Genomic DNA, 20,899 nt, shown 5'->3' on the forward strand with positions numbered 1-20,899 from the left:
GGACCCCCCCAGAGCACTGCAGTGCCTGCCTGCCTGGCCTCTGCCCATGGGGCCCAGCCTGGAGCGGCAGGATGGGGACAGGCAGCCTGTCCCCTCCGATGCTCCGGGCGTTCATCTCCTGGACATCCCACGGCATCCGGGGCCTGCCCCGGGTTCGGGCTTCCATCTCCCAGGCCCAGGATCTGGGGCACCAGGGGCTGAAGAATGATAGGGAGGGAGGTAGAAGGCAGTGGGGTAGGTGGAGGGACTCAGGATGGGGGGCACACGGAGCCATCTGGAGTCCCACCCCCACTCGTGCCTTCAGGGGTTCCTGAGAACCAGAGCCAGTCAGCAGGGCCTGGGCTCAGCTCCTGGGAGAAGCTGGAACCCGGAGAGGTGGTGACTGGGCCCTGTGACAACTGGTGAGCCCAGGGAAGCAGGGTGGGGAGTAGGCTGCCGAGCTGGGCAGTAGGGCCCTGGGGGGAGGTGGCCGGGGTCCTGCCTTCTGAAGTCCCCCTCCCTGTCTCCAGCACCTGTATGGAGGGCACCCTGCAGTGCCGGGAGGTGCCTGGCTGCCCTGGTCCTGGGATGTGGGATTCCTGGGGTCCCTGGGAAGACTGCAGTGTCTCCTGCGGAGGGGGGGAGCAACTCCGCTCCCGGAGATGTGCCCGGCCCCCCTGCCCCGGGCCTGCCCGCCAGAGCCGCACCTGCCACACCCAGGTCTGCCGAGGTGAGCCCCAACCCAGGTTCTGCTCTTGACGCTCTAACTTAAGTTGGATTCCCACGTTGGTCTTTGACGCGGACTCAGGGGTGCCTTTGACCTCTTCATCCCATCCCTGGGGGCTGCCCTCTCCCTGGGGCAAGTGCAGGAGGAAGTAGCCAGATTCAGGGAGGGGAGCCTGTAGGAGGGTGTGACACTGGTCCAGAGGGGCACACCCCAGGGAGGCTCTCGAGGGCACAACTGGGGAGCCATGGGAGGGTGGGCGCTGGGGTGAGGAAGCAGGTCGTGGGGGCGTGGGGTGGGTATAGAAGTAAGTGCCGCGGGCAGCACGGGCCGGATCTGGGCCCTGACCCAAGCGTTGCCCCAGAAGCAGGCTGCCCGGCCGGACGTCTATACCGGGAGTGCCTGCCCGGCGAGGGGTGCCCCTTCTCTTGTGCCCACATCACTCAGCACGTTGGCTGCTTCTCTGCTGGCTGCGAGGAGGGCTGCCACTGCCCCATGGGCACCTTCCAGCACCGCTCGTCCTGTGTCCAGGTCAGAACCCACGCAGAACAGAGCCCAAGGCCGCCCCCTCCCTCCCCTCCCCTCCACGGCCTTTCCTCCCTCTCACCTGCAGCCGCTCACCCCTGCAGACCCTGTCCTCTGGACAGCGCCCCGCTTCCTCACGTGACCCCAGGCAAGTGTTCGGCCTCTGTAGCATCTGTAGCCTCAGCTGCCCAGTGGGTCAGGCCGTGGATAGCTGGGGTGACACCGCCGCAGGATGTCACCGGCTCCCGGAACGGGGCCTGGCCTGGGCTCCAGCTCTTCCGCAGTGGCTCTCCCTGGCGCCCGGCTCCCACACGGCGTCCAGCGTGGAGCCACCCGTGACTGGCGTGTGGCCGGGTGCTCCCCCTGCCCCCCAGGGTAGTTTCCTGCCACGCCCTGTGCTTCCCAGTGAGGCCGCAGCCGGGAACTGTGGGTCCTGACTGCCCCCGTGCGTCACCACACTGGGGAAACGTACCCTCACCGGGGCTCTGCCTGGCCCCAGACTCCTGGTCTCCTGCCATGGGGTCCAGGCAGCAGGCGGGTGCCGCTGTGCTCTGCTGAGCTCTCCAGATGCGTGGGGATTTCGTTCCCGGTCTTTAATCCTAATCCTGAAGCCAGTGTCCAGTGGCTGCTCCCACCCAGAGTTCCAGAATGCCATGCCCAGCAGGGTCTGAGCAGCCACCTGCTTGACATAAAGCTGGTGCTGCTCCGCGAGCCAGAGGGAAGGAAAGGGACACAGTTACCGTAAAGCTAGGAACCCGGGGTCTGATTCCTGGCTGAGGCTCTTTCCACCTCCCTGACCCCTCCAAGTCCCACCCCATAAGGGCCTCTGCTGACCCTGCCTGGGTCCTAGCTAAGTGCTGTATGCAGGAAAGCCGTCTCGGGCCAAGCTTACAGGCCACTAGCTCTCACGTTCATGCCTGCGACTCAGAGAGTCCCACTTGCTCTGGGGAATGCTCTTCCGGGGACCCCGCAACCTCACATGCCCCTCCTCCCCGGCCCCCTTTGCGGCAGTGCCTGGGTGCAGGGAGCCACCCTGGGCCTGTGCGATGGCCCCTTCCCCTCTGCTCCCACCCTGCCAGGAGTGCCCCTGCGTGCTCACCGCTGCACTGCTACAGGAGCTGGGAACGGCCGGCGCTGACCCTGCGGCTCGCCCCCCCATCCTGGGAGAAGGCGGTCAGCCCCTTGGGCCTGGGGATGAGTTGGGCTCAGGCCAGAGCCTTCGAATGGGCTGCAGGAACTGGTGAGGGGGTGGTGAGAGTGGGGGACATTTGGAGCCCAGGGAGGGGACGGCACTGGCTGCCCTGCCCCAGCCCAGCCAGACCGAACTTGGCTTTGTCTCTTCACTCTTCGGGGTGGAGAGCCTTGCCCACCCCTCTCTCCCAGGGTCTGTCCTGCCCGGTCCCTCACCACCATGCCTTTCCGCAGCTCCTGTGTGCATGGGCAGCTGTCTTGCTCCGTGGGGGACTGCTCCAAGGCTAGCGATCGCTTCGGTCCTTGGGGGCCATGGGGTCCATGCTCCCGTTCTTGTGGTGGGCTGGGCACCCGAACCCGCAGCCGCCAGTGTGTGTGGCCCTCCCCCGCTCCAGGCAGCCAGGGCTGCGGAGGGCCCCTCCAGGACCTCAAGTACTGCCCCAGCCCAGACTGCCCAGGTGAGGGAAGCAGGAAGGGTTAGTCTGGCTGTGCTCGGGGCCTGGACGGTCCAGGGGAGACCCAGTGGAGGGAAGGATTGAATCAGGTAGTGGTGGGCTTAGAACTTGGCTTTCCTTTGGTACAGGGGCTGGAGGGTCCACAGTGGAGCCAGTGACAAGTCTTCCAGGTAGCCCAGACTCCATGGGTCCCAGCCCCAGGCTGCCCGTACCCCTCACACATGGCCACCTTTTGGGAAAACAAGCCCAGAGCCCCCTCCCTCCCCAGCCCTGCTTTCTGGGAAGCCAGGAGCCCAGGGCTGACTCAACAGGAGATGCCTCTCCCTCCTCTCCCTGCAGGCGGCTGGGGCCCATGGTCCCCATGGTCCCCTTGCTCTCACACCTGCACAGACCCCACCCACCCTGCTTGGCGCAGCCGCACTCGCCTCTGCCTGGCAAACTGCACCAGCGGGGACCCTTCCCAGGAGCGCCCTTGCAACCTGCCCTCCTGCACAGGTGCGCCTTCCAGCCTTGACCTCTGATCCTGATCCATGTCCGAACCCCGGCCATCCTCTCTAAGCCCAGCATCCTCCCTCCAGCAGCTCAGTCTGACCCCCAAGCCATGTCCAACCTTCCAACCCCAACATCTAATACCCTTGAAGCAAATACTGATGTCGAGTCAGGAGTCCATGTGTGACTCTGGACCCGGGGTGCTCTGAACCAGCCCAAGCAACTGATGGGGAGCCCTACCCACATGGGCCAGTCATCTCCCAAATTCCCATCCAAATCCCTCAGCATCCTGGTGAGTCTGGGACTGTGGCCCCCTGAGTCTTAGTTGCCAAACCCCCACAGCAGCCAGTATCAGATCCGAAACAGGACCCCGAAGGTCTGGAGGCGGGCCCGGTGGCCCGGGTGATGCGGGGGTCTGCACTGGGGCTGAGGCGGGGGAGTCAAGGCTGGCTCCAGCTTCCGTCCTGTCCTTCCGTCCTGTCCTGTCCCCGCCCGCAGAGCTACCCCTGTGCCCCAGCCCTGGCTGTGTGGCTGGAAACTGTTCCTGGACCTCCTGGGCCCCATGGGAACCTTGCTCCAGAAGCTGCGGGGTGGGCCAGCAGCGCCGCCTGCGGGCCTACCGTCCCCCGGGGCCTGGCGGGCACTGGTGCCCTGACATCCTCACCGCTTACCAGGAGCACCGCTTCTGCAACCTGCGGGCTTGCCCGGGTGAGGAGGGCTGCTGGGGACCAGTGCATGCCCTTCCCTGGCCCCTCCCTGTGGCACTTCTGTCTTAGGGTGGGACCCTGTCCTGGTCTCCTGGTACATGGTGGGGGGGGGGGCTGTGCCTGGGCCAGATCCCTCATGTGGCCCTTCTCTCTGCCATGCAGTGCCTGGAGGCTGGTCACGCTGGAGTCCTTGGTCCTGGTGTGACCGGAGCTGTGGAGGGGGCCGATCCCTGAGGAGCCGCAGCTGCTCCAGCCCCCCACCCAAGAATGGGGGCGCCCCCTGTGTTGGGGAGAGGCACCACGCTCGGCTCTGCAATCCCTTGCCCTGTGGTATGGCGGTGGGGACATGGCATCCCTGGTGGCCTTTGCACTCTGCACAGCTCTTCCCATCCCACCCCTAGTTCAACTCCCACCACACCTCGTGATGGGGACATTCAGTGACCAGCTGGGAAAACCGGGGCCCCGCAGGGGTAGATGGCGGGATGCGGGCGCTGCTCGGGAACTCGCTGTGGCCGAGGCTGAGCTGCTAGGATCCATGCCCCTGCCTGCCTCCACCCTGCACTAGAACTCGTTCTTCCAGTTTTGCCCACCCTCCAGCTCCCAGCTCCCGAAGGATCACCCAGCCCCAGCCCAGGCAAGATTTCCAGAGGATTTGAGGGTTACAGTCAGGAGCGCGCCTGCTCCTGGCGTGGGGGCGGAGCCAGACACGCCCCGCCCAGCTTCGGCTCCTTATTGGTCCTTATTGGTCTTTCTTTCTTTTTTTTTTTTAAGAGAGTTTTTTTTTTTTTTTAAGATTTTATTTATTTATTTGACAGACAGAGATTACAAGTAGGCAGAGAGGCAGGCAGAGAGAGAGGAAGGGAAGCAGGCTCCCTGCTGAGCAGAGAGCCGGATTCGGGGCTCCATCCCGGAACCCTGAGATCATGACCCGAGCCGAAGGCAGAGGCTTTAACCCCCTGAGTCACCCACTAACCCACTTATTGGTCTTTCTGAGCTCCCCCACCCCATGGACCTTGGTTACTCTAAGACCTTCCGCCCTCCTACCCCTCCAGCTGGACACGTGTAGGTGAGCATGTTCTTAGATGCACAAATTCAGTCCAGCTCAGACACTTACTGGGTTCTAGGCTGGGTGCTGGGACCCCCAGGTAGGTAAGAGGGACTCCCTGTCTTGCAGAACATCCCAATCCCAGGAGTCTCCCCAAGGCCGCATGTTTCCATGGTTACCAACGTGGGGAGAAGGGCGAGAGTATAGTTTCGTGGAGGTTAAGAGTGGTTCCCGGACAGGCAGGCGGAGGGCTTCTGAGCCCCGGTGCAAATGAGCTCCTCTTGACTCTGGTCCTTCACATCTGCTCAGAGGAGGGCTGCCCAGCAGGCATGAAGATGGTCAGCTGTGCCAACCGCTGCCCCCGCCGCTGCTCAGACCTCCAGGAGGGGCTTGCGTGTCAGGTCGACCAGGCCTGCCAGCCGGGCTGCCGCTGCTCTGACGGTAGGGGGGGCCCGGCGCCACGGTGTGGTAGGAAGGCAGGTGGGACCCGGGTGTCAGCACAGCTCTGGAAGGCTGCCTCCCCAACAGGCTTCCTGGAGCAGGATGGTGGCTGCGTGCCGATTGGACACTGTGAGTGTACAGATGCCTGGGGCCACAGCTGGGCCCCAGGCAGCCGGCACCAGGAGGCCTGCGGCACCTGCACCTGCCACGCTGGGCGGCTCTCCTGCACGGCTCAGCCCTGCCCGCCACCTGCCAGCTGCTCCTGGAGCCGCTGGTCAGCCTGGAGTCCCTGCAGCCGCTCGTGTGGGCCTGAGGGGCAGCAGAGCCGCTTCCGGTATGGGGCTGGGTTAGGCTAGCGTCCCCTCCCCCAGCCCCAGTCGCCCACTGCCTGGACTCAGTCTCCCTCTCTGATACAGAGCTCCTGGATCCTGCCCCCCGGTGGCACACCCTCTGTGCCCTGGCCCCAGCTTTTGTCCCTGGTTATCCTTGCTTTCTTTAGCCCCTCGGTTTGCCTGTCAGGTGTGTCACCAGGAGCCGGAGGAGTGATGAAGGCCCCGGGGCCATCAGCTTCTCTGCCCTCGGCCCCACCCAGGTCCTCCACATCGGGCTCATGGGCCCCGGAGTGTCGAGAGGAGCAGTCCCAGAGCCAGCCCTGCCCTCAGCCCCCGTGCCCACCCCTGTGCCTGCAGGGTGCCCGCCTCCACACCCTGGGGGACAGCTGGCTGCAGGGCGAATGCCGACAGTGGTAAGCCTGGGGCAGGAGCGGGGTGGTCTGTCAGGTCCTGCTGGAGGACAACAAACCTGAGTCCGGGTTCCTCCCCTCAGCTCCTGCACCCCAGAGAGCATCATATGTGAAGACGTTGAGTGTGCAGGTTTGGGGTTTCATCCCAGTCCCCCCTCCCCCCCCCCTCTAGCCTCAGGCAGCCATTTGCTTGCTCCGTATCGCATTTCCCTCCCAGGAGGGAAGGAAGGGAGGTGCTGCCACCCCCTCTGCCATGAAGGATCCAACCAGCCCTCGGGACCTCTGCTCCCTCCGGCTTCTCTAACCTCACCTGTGCCCTCCCACAGTACCCGGGGCCTGGACGCTCTGGTCCCCCTGGTCTGAATGTCCTGTCTCCTGTGGAGGTGGAAACCAGGTTCGTGCCCGGGTCTGCATGGGCTCGGCCCCCAGCCACAGGGGGACCCCCTGCGTGGGCCCTGACACACAGACTCAGCGCTGTGGACAGCAGCCTTGCCCGGGGCTGCTGGAGGCATGCTCCTGGGGCCCGTGGGGGCCCTGTTCCCGCAGCTGTGGCCCAGGCCTGGCCTCCCGCTCTGGGTCCTGCCCCTGCCCCCTGGCCGAAGCCGACCACACTTGCAATGGCACATTCCTCCACCTGGACACCCAGGCCTGCTACCCGGGGCCCTGCCTGGGTGAGTGCACTGGGCAGCAAAAGCCCCCTGCCCTGATTTCCCGCCTCGGGAAAATTCAGGGAGTAACGTGGCTCCCCAAAGCCCAGATTTCCTCCCCCAAACACAGAGCTATCTCCCCAGTGCTTTGTCTAGCTCTTTCCTCTTCTCACTATCTCTCCTTCTGAGCTCACTGGGACATCCCCCTTGCCCCTGGGTTACAGGGGACACAGCGAACTGGACTTGTCTGAATTCCTGGCTCTCTTTTGCCCTTTTCCTGTGCAGGGTGTTGGCTGGGACAGGGGTGAGAGTGGAGTGGAGGGGAGGGGAAGGAGGGGAGAGGCTGGAGGAGCCTGGCCGCATCCCCCCACCTTGGTCCCTAGAGGAATGCATCTGGAGCAGCTGGAGCAGCTGGACGCAGTGCTCTTGCCAGGTGCTGGTCCAGCAGCGCTACCGGCACCAGGGCCCGGCGCCTGGAGCGGGCCGGACCGGGGAGGGCTCTGCCTGCACGCGACTGGACGGCCACTTCCGGCCCTGCCCCGCCACCAACTGCTCAGGTGAGGCCCCCCGGGTGCGAGAAGCCAGACAGCTGAGCCCTGGCAGGGCCTCCTGGCTCCTCTCCATGCCCCAGGCCCTCAGAGCAGGTGTCCTTGCCTGCACCGACCCCTGCCCTCCGCAGCCCAGTTACTCGTCCGCCTCACCCGCAGCTCCTCTCGAGTCCCAATGCTCCTCTCCCCTCCCGGCTCCGCTGTGATTTCCCCGCTTGGGAGCTGCAGGCTTTGTCCCCTTGGACCCGCACCTGGGGCACAGGAGGTCCTGCTCACGTCCTGTGGTAGCCACCCTCCTGTCTCCCATCTGCCAACCCCGGGAGCACCTGCCGGGCCCCTTGCTCCCCGAGGGCCCCATCCTCCACGCAGCCACCTGGCTCTCGGAGCCCCAACCATCAGGACCCTCCCTAGAGGCCACCCTGGGGACCGAGTGGGCGCTCGATGGGGTGACACCAAACAGTCCTTAGGGCAGCACGGGGGCAGGCTTGCACTCCTACAGGGAGACCCCCAGGGGGCCCGAGGGGATCGTGTACTCTGTGCTCTGGGCTTGGGCGGTGGATGGTGTCTCTGGACAGCCTCCCACCAGCTCTGTTCCCCAACAGGGGACAGCTGCACCCCTCCCTTTGAGTTCCAGGCCTGTGGCTCCCCCTGCGCTGGGCTCTGCACCACACACCTGAGCCATCGGCTCTGCCAGGACCTGCCGCCTTGCCAGCCCGGCTGCTATTGCCCTGAGGTGAGGGGTGGAGCTGGGGGATGCCCCAGGAGAAGGGGAGCCTGCCGCACTCCGTCCCTTCTGCACGATGCCTCCGAGGAGTCCCTCACGTTCGGCCTCGTGCCCACGTGCCCACCCATTTGCCCGGCAAATTATCGCGTGCACCAGCCGTGAGCAGACACGGTATGGCGCTAGGGGATGTACAGAGATGGCTGCCACACAGCCCCATCCCCATGTCCCCTTCTGCTGTCAGGGGCTGCTGGAGCAGGCGGGGGGCTGCATTCCCCCCGAGCAGTGTAGCTGCCTGCACCTCACAGGGGAAGGAGCCAGGCTGACCCTGGCCCCCGGGGAACGCCTGCGCCTGGGCTGCAAGGAGTGGTGAGCGATGGGGGCAGGGAATGGGGGCGAGCAGGAGGCCCCACAGGGAAATCCCCCAGGGCCCAGTCCAACCCTAATCTCATCGGGCTTGGGTCACCTCCCATCAGCCCCCCACCCACTGCTCTGGGCTGAGTCTTGCATCACCAGTCTTACCCTGAGCACCCCTCCCACAGTGAGTGCCAGCACGGGGAGCTGCAGTGCACCAGCCAGGGCTGTCACGGTAACTCTGCACTTGGGAGACCAGCTGTCCCCAATTGCCTGGGACTGGCGGGGGGGTTCCCGAGTCTGGAAATCTAAGTACTAGGACCCGGACAGTCCCAGGCAAACCAGGACTGTGGGCCCCCCTACCCTAGCTCCGACACCTGCTACAGCCTTTCCCACTTCCAGCCCTTCCTGGTCATAACTTGGGCTCCTCCCTCCCTATCCACTGGGGTCTGTGGTCTGGGGTCGGGTCCCTGGGAACGGTGCCCACTCGCTGCCCTTCCTAGGTCTTCTGCCTCTGAGTGGGTGGTCCGAGTGGTCACCCTGTGGGCCCTGCCTGCCTGCTGGCGTGCTAGCCCCTGCCTCCAGGACTGCCTTAGAGGAGCGCCGGTCTCAGCACCCAGCTGGCCCCTCCCCGACCTTGGCCCCCTGGCTGGCTTCAGAGCAGCACCGCCATCGCCTGTGTCTGGACCCTGAGACGGGGAGGCCATGGGCTGGGGACCCAGAGCTCTGCACCGCACCACTCAGCCAGCAACGCCTCTGCCCGGACCCTAGGGCCTGCCATGGTAATGAGGAGCGGCAGAGACCAACAGGGCAGGAGGGAGCCTGAAATGAGAGTAGGGCTGGGCCATGCTGTTTATTGGGCTGGAAGCGAGAGGCAGAGGGCAGGTGGGCACTGGATTCTGACTTCCATTTTATCTCCCCAGACTTATGCCAGTGGAGCCCTTGGGGGCCCTGGAGCGCCTGCCAGGTGCCCTGCAGTGGGGGATTCCGACTGCGCTGGAGAGAGGCAGGGGGCCCCCCTGGAGGGGGCTGCCAGGGGCCATGGGCGCAGACTGAGAGCTGCAACGTGGGGCCCTGCCCAGGTAACCCCCCGTGACGGCATCTGGGGGAGGGGCGGGGGCCTGTGTGGCACAAGATAGCTCTGGCGGGGGCGGGGGCAGTGCTGCCTCTGCTCCTGGAGGCAGTCGGGGGAGGGCAAGGTGCTGTCCTGGGGCCTGAGCATTGGCCCCCAACACAGACATTTACGTTCCGGCCCTCAGGGGAGAGCTGCGAAGCCCGGGACACCGTGCCCACCCTTGACTGTGCCAACCGGTGTCCCAGAAGCTGTGCTGACCTCTGGGACCGCGTGCAGTGTCTGCAGGGACCGTGCCGCCCAGGTGGCCAGGCCATGCCAGCAACCCAGCCTGGGGCCCCTAGGGCCTCTGACCAGGGCAGCCCGCTTCGCTGCCTCCTGCTGCCAGAGAGCAGGAGACCTGTGGGCGGGGTGTGCTCGTATACCGGATCGTGGGTTATAGGGCAGGGAGTGGATCCTTGGGTCACTTTCAGCAAGCGAGTGAGGCTCTCGCATAGAGCGAGCCTCAGCCAAGCCGGGCTCTGTCCATGAGGACACTCTCAGACAGCCTCAGGGGTCCCTGGGGTAGTGCCCACACAGGGCGGGCTAGAGCGACCCCTTCCTGTGCTCCCTTGGTGGAAACAGTGTGGATACCAGGTCAAGTGGGGACTGGGGAGTGGGGGAGGGTGCTCCGGCATCAGTCTGAGGCTTTGGACTCCAACTGGCCGCCGGAGGGAACCAGGGATCCTTCGTGTGACTGCTGGAGCTGGAATCTTGCTTGTCCTCCCCACCCCCACCCCAGGCTGCCGCTGCCCCCCTGGCCAGCTGATCCAGGATGGGCTCTGCGTGCCCATCTCCTCCTGCCGCTGTGGCCTTCCCAGCCCCAATGCCTCATGGGTGGTGGCCCCCGGCGAGATGGCACAGCTGGGCTGCACAAACTGGTATGGTTGCCTGCTGGTGGCTGGGGGAGGGCCGTGCTAGGGAGCTGTGGGTGGGAGGCTTGGGGCAGGTCAGTGTTATGGGCATTCCTGGGAAACAAAGGCTCTGTTTCCCTTGACTCGTGCCCTTGACTCCTGTCCACAGCACCTGTCTCAATGGGTCCCTGATGTGCCCACACCGCGAGTGCCCAGTCCTTGGGCCTTGGTCAGCCTGGAGCAGCTGCTCTGCTCCCTGTGGTGGGGGCACCATGGAGCGGCATCGGAGCTGCGAGGAGGGACCTGCAGGGGGCCCATGTGAGGCCCAGGACACAGAGCAACAGCAGGGATGTAACCTGCAGCCCTGCCCTGGTGAGCACCCGGGTGGTGGGTACCCGCCCTTCCCTCTGGGGCGGCTGAGCTAGGCCCCCCGGTCCCATCTGGTGCTAGCCAGGGCAGGGGGCCAGTGGTGAGGCAGTCCCTTCCCCGGGACTCCATCCCACTGTCTGTGCTCCCCCGCAGACTGCCCACCTGGCCAGGTGCTCAGAGCCTGTGCCACCATGTGCCCACGCCTCTGCTCGCATCTGCAGCCTGGTGCCCACTGCACGCAGGAACCCTGCCAGCTGGGCTGCGGCTGCCCCGGACAGCAGGTACGTCTGGGTGCCGTGTCCCCAGTCCTGTGGTGCGGAGCCAGCAGGTGGGGGGAGGAGGAGAAGTGGGTCTGAGTCTAACTGCAGCCTGCACTACCCCAGCTGTTGCACAATGGCACGTGTGTGCCGCCCGCTGCGTGCCCCTGCGCCCAGGTCTCTCTGCCGTGGGGCCTGACCTTGCCCCTTGAGGAGCAGGCCCGGGAGCTTCCCCCAGGGACTGTGCTGGCCTGGAACTGTACCCGCTGGTGAGGGCCAGGGGGGTGGGGGTGGGGAGGGGGTGGAGGGCAGGGCTGCTGAGAGCGGGGGTGGGAAGCAGGGCCTGGGAGGCATCCGAACCCAAGCTTCTGTCTTCCCAGTATCTGCCGAGATGGAGCCTTCAACTGCTCTCCAGCTGACTGTCACGGTGAGATGTGGCTGTCCAGGCCCCTGCGGTCCTTCCAAAGCCAGGGGGCAATGCTGTCCCTTCCCTGCTCTGTCCACACGGTGCAGGCGGCATTCCTGTGCAAGCACAGAGCAGGGCTGTGAGCAATGCAGGAAGTGGAGGGTTCCTTTCCTGCAGAGGAGGTAGCAAAGGTTGAGACGGTGAGCTAAAATAGGACCCTTGCCTGGCAGTCCCCATTCCAGCAGTCCCCTTGGGGTCTGCCCTGTGCTGTTTTGCCCCCATCTGGTCACAGTCAACAGGCTTTGCTAAGGGCTTATCTGGGCCCAGCCCTGGCCCACTGGGCTCTGTGTGGGTTCAGAGACACACAGGAAAGGTGAGCCTTGAGCGCTCAAGCCTGGCTGCTGAGGGCGGACTCACCCGCCAGAACAGAGACAGGAGACTGTTTCTGGCCCACTGACAAGCAGGCTGCACCCACAGGATGGGGACTCAGTGCCCAAAGGAGAGAGGTCAAGGTGGACAAGACTAGTCAGGGACGGCTTCCTGGAGAAGGCAAGATGCGAGTTAGGCCCTGCTGGTATTTGAAAAGGCGGATAAGGGCAGAGGGCTGTGCGTGGAGGCCTGGAAGTGCAGAGGCTGCTGGAGCCGAGGGGGCAGCACTAGAGGAGGGAGGAGGGACTCTAGGGGTGCCTGGTGTGAGAGAGGGGGAGAATCAAGCCTGGACCCAGGGCTGACCTGAGTGGTGGGGGTGGGTGGGGTCTTCCCTGGCAGAGTGCCCTTCCGGGCAAATGTGGCAGCAGGTGCCTCCTGGGGAGCTGGGGCCATGTGAGCGGACCTGCCGGGAGCCCAACGCCACAGAGACTTGGGGCACCTGCCCCATGGGGCAGGCCCCGGGGTGCGTGTGCCGGCATGGGCACTTACGCAGCCATGAGGGCCACTGCGTGCCCCTGGACCGCTGCGAGTGCTGGCGCCATGGGCATTCCCACCCGGTGAGACACCACAGCCCCTTTTTGCCACCCAGCCCTCCTCCACCCAGGCCTCCCTCCTGTCCCAGGGCTCCTCCCCCTACATCCGATCCTGCAGCAGCCGCTGCCCCTGCCGGGCCATGGGCCATCCCACTGGGGCAGTCTCTGGGCTCCATCAGCCCACCTCCCTCCTGAGACTCCGATCGCTGACTCCAGTCTCTGGCAGCTGGTTTCAGGGAGGGGGGAGTAGTGTAGAAAAGTCTCACCGGCAGAGAGCTGGAGACGAAGCTGGAGAGGAACCTCTCCTCCCCTCTCCGCAGCCTGGATCCGAATGGCGGGAAGCCTGTGAGAGCTGCCGCTGCCTCCGTGGGAGGAGTGTCTGCACCCAGCACTGCCCCCCCCTCACCTGTGCCCAGGTACCCACCCGCAGCCCGCTGCCCTCGAAGAGCGGCTCCCTGGCTTCCTTCCTGGGTCGCTCCCCAGAGGCGGGTCTTAGGGGGTCCTGGGGCCATCCTCCTGAGGGGGCTGGGGACCACTCCCTCTGCAGGGTGAGGTGACGGTGCAGGAACCAGGGAGCTGCTGTCCCACTTGCCGCCAAGAGACTCTGGGTATGCGGGGGACCTGGGGTACTTCCCGCTGTGCCTCTCCCTGCTCTGGGCCCTTCTCCCAGACTTCCCCCCATGCCCACCCTAGGAGGCCTGCCTTCCTCAGTGCTGCCTGCCATGGGGATCTGCCGAGCCGAGACCCCCAGTGCTGCCTCATGGTGCCTGGCCACCCCTGCCCCAACAGCCACAGATGGCGCTCAGGTCCACACGCTGCTGTCCCCTTCACACAGAGTCCCCTCTGTTGGCCTTCACTCTGTGCCCTGCCCCCACCTCCTGCACTCCATCCCCCCCTCCACCCCCCCACAGAGGAGCAGTCAGCCTCCTGCCGGCATCTCACTGAGCTGCGCAACCTCACCAAGGGCCCCTGCCGCCTGGACAAGGTAGAAGTGAGCTACTGCAGTGGGCACTGCCCGTCCAGCACCAACGTCATGCCTGAGGTGCGCCCCTGAGGGCCTCCCACGGTGGGCCTAGGCCTGGGCAAATCCTGGGGACGGCAGGGACCCGGTCAATCTCAAGGAGATGCGGTCAGAGCCAGGGCTGAGTTTTCACCACGATGGTGGCCTCCGCCTGCTGCTTGGCCCTGTGACCCTCCCCCCGGGTTGGGCTCCCTCGCCTACTGCAGGCCTCCACCCCTGCCAGGGGCCTCTTCTCCTGCTGTGGGTCTACCAGGACACGAACAGGAAAGGCATACATTAGGAGCTAAATTAGGCTCTGAAATCACAGCCCAGCCAGACCGGTGACACACAGCCTCGTCCCAGACATTCCTGGCAAGGCGTCATGAGCACGTCCCAGAGGACGGACGGAGCTCTGCCCCGCACTTGCTCTCCTCGGACCCAGAAGGCCCAACCCTGCACCTCCCCCACTTGGCTGCCTGCTGGGCGAGGAGTGCTGGGATCTCGCCCGCCCGCCGGCTGGGGAAGGCGGCAGGAGGGAAGACCGGTGTTTTGAGCAAAAGCGTTTGGCCCCGCCCCAGCTCAGCCACGCCCCCCCGCAGGAGCCGTACCTGCAGAGCCAGTGCGAATGCTGCAGCTACAACCTGGACCCCGAGAGCCCCGTGCGGGTCCTGACCCTGCGCTGTCCCGGCGGCCGCACGGAGCCGGTGGTGCTGCCCGCCATCCGCAGCTGCCAGTGCAGCGCCTGCCTCGGTGGGTCTGGGCGGGGCCCGGCGGGGGCGGGGGCGGGGGCGGGGGGGGGGCTCTGGGGGGCGACCCGTTTCCCAACTCGCAGGCCCCGGCGGGATTCTTCCTTCTTGATCCCTTCTGACGCGCTCCCTTCCCCTTCTCGGCTCTCTCGCTGGGTTCTTCTGCAATCATACGCACGCTTGGGGGTTTGGAGTCCGTCAGGGCGGCCTCTTAGCAGCCCGTCTCTTCCTTCGTTGCCGAGCGTCCGTGACCTTGGCCTCACCGCCTGGCTGACAACGTGCACAGGCTTGTTGGGAGGGTTTGGTGAGAGCGCAGGTGTGAGAGGTGCCTGGTTCTCGTTAGGAGCCCGAGGCCACACTGGGCCAAGTGCGAGAAACAGGTGCAGGGCCGCTGACACGGCCGCGGTGGAGCGCAGAGCAAGAGCTGGCCTTTCTCGGGCCTTCTTCCCGGAGGGTCTTCCTCTCCTGCCAATTTGCGCCACTGCCCTCCCTCTTGCCGCATCCCTTCCGGGCCTCCTGGCCACTGCCTCCTTGCTAGTGCCTGTCCCCCTCATCTGTCCTCCAGGAGGGGATTTCTCAAAGCACTGAGGGCTCCGCTGTTCGAGGCTGCCTCCAACCTTCATGCCATCACAGGGCTCAGAGGCACTGAACCCCTCCTCCTGTACCGACCCTCCCACTCCTTGCCCTGATACCAACATCTCCCAAATAAAGTGACATTGGCAGCAAGCCTGTGTGTAGAGTCTGCCTCTGGGGACAGAGGGGTAGGGGGGCAGGGTGGGTCTGAGCCCTGTCCTCCACTGGCCTGAGGACTCTCTCCAGGAGGCTTCTGTTAGTCTGCCCTGCTGGTGAACTTGGGGAGTCACTTCCCATGCATGTGCCTTAGTTTGCACATCAGCAGGTTGCACACGAAGTCTGAAGTTCTCTGGTGCATGGCTTCATCTGGCCAGTTCTGCCCCACTCTCTCCTGCTTCCAACTGCCATTCCCCTCATCCAGAGAGTTCAGCTCGTGGGGCCATAGTCCTTGTCGCGGGCACTCTGTGTCCGTGTGGATAATGCATTCAGTTCTCACCCGCTTACGTACAGTGACCTTCCCCTTCACTCTACGACTCCGCCCTTTTCAAACGCTTCCACATATTTACCTACGGATCGGGACTTCCTGTCCCTTTAGCCCATTTGTCCTGGCACCCCGCACTGTCCTGTATCCCAAATTCACTGAGCCTACCAGGGCCTCACTTTTGAGTAGCTCCCTCCTGCCTCCCCTCTGGAGTCATGGGCTGCGCGGTGATTCTCAGCACCCACTGCTCATTGGAACCACCAGAGCAGCTTTTGAAACCCTACCAACGCCCAGACCCCATCCTGAACCCATTAAATCAGATTCTTTGGAAACCTCGTGGGTAATTCCACGTGCCCCTAGCTGGAGCTGAGAACCACTTTTCTATCATTATGAATCACTCCAGGGCAAGTACCATTAAATCCCTGTTTTCTATCCCCATTCATACTCCCCTGGCAACTTTCCAACCCAAATATCTGCCCAAGTTTCTGCTTCTAGACAGAATTTTGCAGATAGGCTGTTTTACCTTATATTTGTGATCACAAACCTCAAACAGGCCTTTAATTCAACTTGACCATCCTACCTCTTCTCTTTCCCCATAAACTCTGCTTCTTGTTCTCTGTAATGACTATGCACGCCTTCTCTTTCCCACCTCCCCTTCATTTTCATGAGATGACCTTGTCCCACAGAGATGTCATCAGATGGGAAAATCTATAGCAAATCTATGAAACAAACCGACATCCACTCTGTCTTCTCTTTCTTCCCTTGTGATGTCATCTAGAAGTATCCCTACTCCTGGAAAGGCCCTTGGTACTGTGGTCCTGGATCCTCTTGGTCTTGGGTCCTTGCATTGCCAACCACCGCCCCCCCCCACCAGGCTTAACCATCAGTTCCCTTCCCATCAACAACAGAAAGAGGATCTCGTGTCTCACATCTTAGTCTCCTCTTTTGACCCATTTCCCTCCAGATACTGCCCTATCTTTCTGTACCTTTCATGCAGAAACTCAGTTTCCAGCCCAAGCTGTCTCAACCACCTCACCTCCAATGTTTAAACCCCAAAGCAAGAATTTATTATAAGGAGACAAGGATAACTCAGGGCAGAAATGCAGCTCTCCAAGGTATGTACACAGAAGGATAGCTATGGCTGAGCTGGGAGCTGGAGATCTCACCTTTCTAGAAAAGGTATTTTCATTGACCCCTGCCGAGTTTAGCGCTATTCAACCCTGGCTGGAAAAGCAGAATCGCATAGTGTAATGGAAAATGGTTACTCGGACCTGCTCAGGGTTGGTAATCCAAATATGTAATGATCAGTGGGGCAATAAGTATTAATAAAAAATTAAAATATAAACCATATTTGCTTGATTTTTTATTTAAAACTTTGAATTGTGACTTAAAATACACACATGTAAAAAGTACATAAAACATTTTTATAGTTAATTTAACCAACACCTTTATAATAATCACTTCCTTACTTTCTGTCATTTTCCCTCTGCGTATATATAAAGGGAGGGCCAAGAGGAGGTTTTCTGGATTGCTGAGAATTTTCTGTATCTGATCTCAGTGGTGGCTACCTGTTACACATGTAAAAACACATCAGGTTAAACACTTAAGGTTTCTGCACTTTATTATTTGTACTATGGTTATTACGTGTGTTACACCCATATATATTGGAAACTAAACAATATGTTGTTATAATCACTTCATGTAATTTTATGTCTGTAACCAGGACACAGGGGTGCAAGAGGCATCTCGCTCTGGAGGTCACCAACAGACCAGGTTAGCCACTCACCGCAGACAAAATCCAAAAACAAAGAGAGGAGCAGAGGTGAAAAGGGAAAGCAATTTATTTCAGTGAGGCCAACACTGGGAAGACAGCAGACTAATGGCTCAAAGACTGTCTTCAAAATGCTGAAAATATTTCTAAGTTTATATAGAAAGTGAAAGTGGGACAAACGTTGGTGGGTACAAGCAAGTGGGATGGAAAGGTCAGGTCGATCGGGGTCTTGAGGTCAGTCATGTGGGGTCTTGCTGGCTCAGGGTAGTCATTACTGCACGAGGGGATAATTGTGGTTCCCATCACAGAATGCTTTGCCTGAGTTAAGACATGAGTTGGAAAGAACTGAATCGGTTAGAAAGGACAGACTGAAGTCAAAATGGCGGCAGGTGAAGTCTTCTTTCATGTCTTTCAAGGAAGATGAGAGAAGAAAGGAGAGCAAATGTGTTTTTATAGTTTGGTCTTCTTTCTTTCCTCCTTAAATTCACCCTCTACTCTGCCGTAGGACTGATCCAACTAAAGTGCAAATTTGCCCACACCATTCACCGGCGTAAAGCTCATTTCAGATTGAGGGAGCATACACTGCCTTCCACATCCAGCCCCCAAGTACGTCTCCAGTGACATTTTCATAATTTCCTGTCTTACACCATCCCTGCACACACCATTTGCTCGGCTGTCTGGCTTTGTTTATGCTACTTCTTAAGGTCTATGGACCTCTTTGCAACATCTTTCTCCCCATTCTGTTTTAGTTAGCTCGGCTACCATAACAAAATACCACAGACCAGGTGGTTTAAATAACAGACATTTATTTTCTCACTGTTCTGGACAATGGGAGTTCAAGACCAAGATGGCAGCATGGCTGAGTTCTGGTCAGGACTCTTCCTGCCTTACGGGCAGCTGTCTTCTCACTATTTCCTCGGACGGCAGAGAGACAGCAAGCTCTCGCATTGCCTCTTCTCACAGGGACACTAATCCCATCCCCAACCTCATGATCTCATCTAAACCTAATTACTTCCCAAAGGCCCCCCATCTGAATACCCTCACATAGGGGCTACAGACAAATTTGGGGGTCCACAATTCCATCCCTAGCGCTTCACCTCGCTAACGCCTACCCCTTAACTCATTTCAGGGGCCACTTCCTCAGGAAATGCTTGACTAACCATCCCGTATACTCCCACCACCACAGCGCTTGTGTCTTTATTTTATAGTTACGTGTTTCTGGTTTGTTTCCCCAATAGACTATCAGCTCCTCGAAGGCAAAGTTTTGTTTCATTCAGCTTTGCATTCCCAAACCTTGCACAGTTTGGGAGGCGTGTGGCAGGCAACCAACGATGCTTTTTGAATGAATATTAAAAAAAAAAAAAAAAAGAAAAAAGAAAGGAAAAGAAAAAGCATCGCTCTCCTACGTTCAATAAAATCTGAAACCTTCAACGCTGACACCGGCCCTAAAAGTGAGAGGAGCAGACGCACGAACAGGCACTGTCATTGCCCAGGGGGAACGGTGTGCCCCCGTGCAGGGTCTGGGAGAGCGCGGCGCCGGACCTACCTGAGAACTGCCCTCGAGCCAGGTGGGAAGGGCAGAGAGCGAGCTGCTCGGCGTCCAATCAGAGCCTCGCGTTTCGGGAGCCAATAGCGGTTTGAGAGCCGCCTAACGAGGCCGGACTACGCTTCCCGTGATGCCCCGCCGCCTCGGCCCGGCGGCTGCCGTAAAGCGGTTCGCTCCGGACGGCACTAGTCTCCGCCGCTCGCCTCCCTCGGCACCGGGAGCGCTACCGCTCTCCCAACGTGGGAGAACCTTTGCCCGGCCGTGCGCCCTCTCCGTCCCGGGGCCCCGGTCCCCAAGGTGGTCGCGGCGGCGGCGTTCACAGGCCTGGCCGCGGGGGGAGGGGGCGGACTGGAGGCAGGGGCGGGGTCAGCACCGGCCACCGCAACTGGGGCCATGGAGCCCAGGGAGTCGGGGAAGGTAGGCCTGGAAGGGCCCTGGGGCCGCCCTCTCCCCTCCGGTAGATCCCTGACCTGGGCTCCCGCGAGGCGGGCGGTGCGGGCGGAGTCCCCGGCAGATGAGCCAGCCTTGCAGGGAAGGACTCGCCCGCTCGCCCGCCGCCTCTTCCTCCGCACTCGGGCGGCCTTCTCCCCACGGGTGCCGCAGGGAGGAGCGACCGCACTGGCTCCGAGCCCCGAGCGGCCTCCTTGCCCCCCTCCCTCTCCCGCTGGCCGAGCTGCCCTCTGCCCAGGGGCCGCTCGGTTGATGCTGGGGTGGGTGACCCGCGCAGTGTAAAGGTGCTTCTTGTTTTCCCACTCCTCCGTCGGGACTTTGGAAGAGGCCCGGCGTGTTTTAAGGCTGGTTAAGACGTAGTGGAAGCCAAGGGGTCAGGGATTAGCCCTGACTACATGGATCCCCCTAACCAAGAAAGGGCCGAGAAGACAAAGAGAAGGCATCTGGCATAGTTCCGGCCCACTTAAAGTTGCTAGCTTACCTCCTTGTAGTAGTAGCATCGCCCGGAAGCACCTTCCATAAACTTCCTTCAGGCTTGGGGCAGGAGGCTGTGAGTTGGAAGAAAAGGTGGGAGAAAGTGCTTGACGGTGGAGTTAAGTGGGTTTGACAGGATTGCTAGAGCTCAGAGGCAGTGTCAGAAGACCCCTTGGTTGTAGGCATTGGACTGGGAGACAGTGGCAGCCTCTTGGGACTGAGATCTTTCTGGATGTCCTTTGCTGCCTGCTGTCAGTTCTTGAGGATTGCTTCTTTGGCAGGGAGGGAATTCCTTCCACATTATTTTCAAGCGTGTATCGAGTCTCTCCTTTAAAAAGAAAAAAAAAAAAAAGAAAGGTTAATAAACATGTGATCAGTGGTTTACTGTGAGGGAGGTGGCGGGATACAGGATGAACATGAAGTGACCACATTTCTCGAGGACTTCTCCCCCAGATTTGACTTCAGGAACCAGGACAAGCCTGGAAGGATTGTCCCATAGACAAAAGAGAGAAAGGATAATAAGGTTATTTTCACGCTGTAGCTTCTCCTGAAAAGGCTGGGAAAGACTGAGTTAACACAAGAAGCTACTCCTTGCTGAAGCCTCTCTTCCAGACTCCCTCCCCTTCACAAGCTACAGTGATGCATTTAACAGTTGAAACAACCAAAGTAAACAATCTAAGACAAATAAACCTCAATGGAAACTAAGTAAAGAAAGATTGAAGGTGAACTCTGTGCCAGCCTCCTGTGAAGCACTATAGGGGCTATCAAAGAAGTAAAGGAAATGGCCCTTACTCTCCGGTAATATCCCCTGATGAGTTGCGGTTAACCCTAGTTTGGGGAGCAAAATGTAATTTCAATTGGCATTGAAAACTGGAATTAGTAATTTGAGGTTGATGTCAAGCTGTTCCATTTAGTTGTAGGCTTTCTTAACTTTGGTTACCACATTTTATTTTATTTTTTGTTTTTGAGAGAGAGAGCAAGCGGGAAAGGGGCAAAGGCAGAGGGAGAGAGAGAATCTTTAACAGGCTCCATGGGCAGAGCCTGATGCAGGGCTCGACCTCAGGACCCTGAGATCATGACCTGAGCTGAAATCAAGAGTCGACCGCTTAACTGACTGAGCCACCCAGGTTCCCGTAGGCTTTCTTGGGTTTTAATGGGAGAAGAGAGAAATGCAAACATTTGGAAGGTAGGGGAGAGATTTGATGTCCTGTTTAGGCCCAGCTGCTAATTGAAAACACTGGGGACTGGAACTTTTCAGTCTTGATTCTAATCTTGATTGCAAGGTGTCTCAAAAAATGCTCGCCCTTCCCAAGTGCGTCAGTTTTCTAACC

The 20,899-nt window shown here is 60.9% G+C and overlaps 1 protein-coding gene across 1 annotated transcript in view; it reads left to right on the forward strand.

Moving 5' to 3' along the window:
* Positions 1-20,899, forward strand: part of LOC308352521 (SCO-spondin-like) — a gene marked incomplete at both ends in the record, with an annotated part of 67,592 nt that overhangs the window by 35,705 nt on the left and 10,988 nt on the right. The window contains 31 exons of the mRNA XM_080818762.1: positions 305-401; positions 510-709; positions 1,074-1,234; positions 2,308-2,468; positions 2,654-2,877; positions 3,003-3,044; positions 3,214-3,369; positions 3,862-4,071; positions 4,233-4,400; positions 5,425-5,556; positions 5,644-5,890; positions 6,149-6,301; positions 6,382-6,428; positions 6,625-6,969; positions 7,329-7,502; positions 8,096-8,226; positions 8,459-8,583; positions 8,757-8,803; positions 9,072-9,350; positions 9,492-9,650; positions 9,828-9,944; positions 10,422-10,560; positions 10,703-10,905; positions 11,056-11,183; positions 11,286-11,428; positions 11,540-11,586; positions 12,334-12,551; positions 12,848-12,943; positions 13,075-13,153; positions 13,439-13,569; positions 14,127-14,277. Coding sequence (XP_080674888.1) covers positions 305-401; positions 510-709; positions 1,074-1,234; positions 2,308-2,468; positions 2,654-2,877; positions 3,003-3,044; positions 3,214-3,369; positions 3,862-4,071; positions 4,233-4,400; positions 5,425-5,556; positions 5,644-5,890; positions 6,149-6,301; positions 6,382-6,428; positions 6,625-6,969; positions 7,329-7,502; positions 8,096-8,226; positions 8,459-8,583; positions 8,757-8,803; positions 9,072-9,350; positions 9,492-9,650; positions 9,828-9,944; positions 10,422-10,560; positions 10,703-10,905; positions 11,056-11,183; positions 11,286-11,428; positions 11,540-11,586; positions 12,334-12,551; positions 12,848-12,943; positions 13,075-13,153; positions 13,439-13,569; positions 14,127-14,277 — 4,710 coding nt within the window. The remainder of the gene's footprint in view (positions 1-304; positions 402-509; positions 710-1,073; positions 1,235-2,307; positions 2,469-2,653; positions 2,878-3,002; positions 3,045-3,213; positions 3,370-3,861; positions 4,072-4,232; positions 4,401-5,424; positions 5,557-5,643; positions 5,891-6,148; positions 6,302-6,381; positions 6,429-6,624; positions 6,970-7,328; positions 7,503-8,095; positions 8,227-8,458; positions 8,584-8,756; positions 8,804-9,071; positions 9,351-9,491; positions 9,651-9,827; positions 9,945-10,421; positions 10,561-10,702; positions 10,906-11,055; positions 11,184-11,285; positions 11,429-11,539; positions 11,587-12,333; positions 12,552-12,847; positions 12,944-13,074; positions 13,154-13,438; positions 13,570-14,126; positions 14,278-20,899) is intronic.

Source organism: Martes martes, assembly GCF_963455335.1.
Source record: "Martes martes genome assembly, chromosome: 11".
Taxonomy (NCBI): Eukaryota; Metazoa; Chordata; class Mammalia; order Carnivora; family Mustelidae; genus Martes; species Martes martes.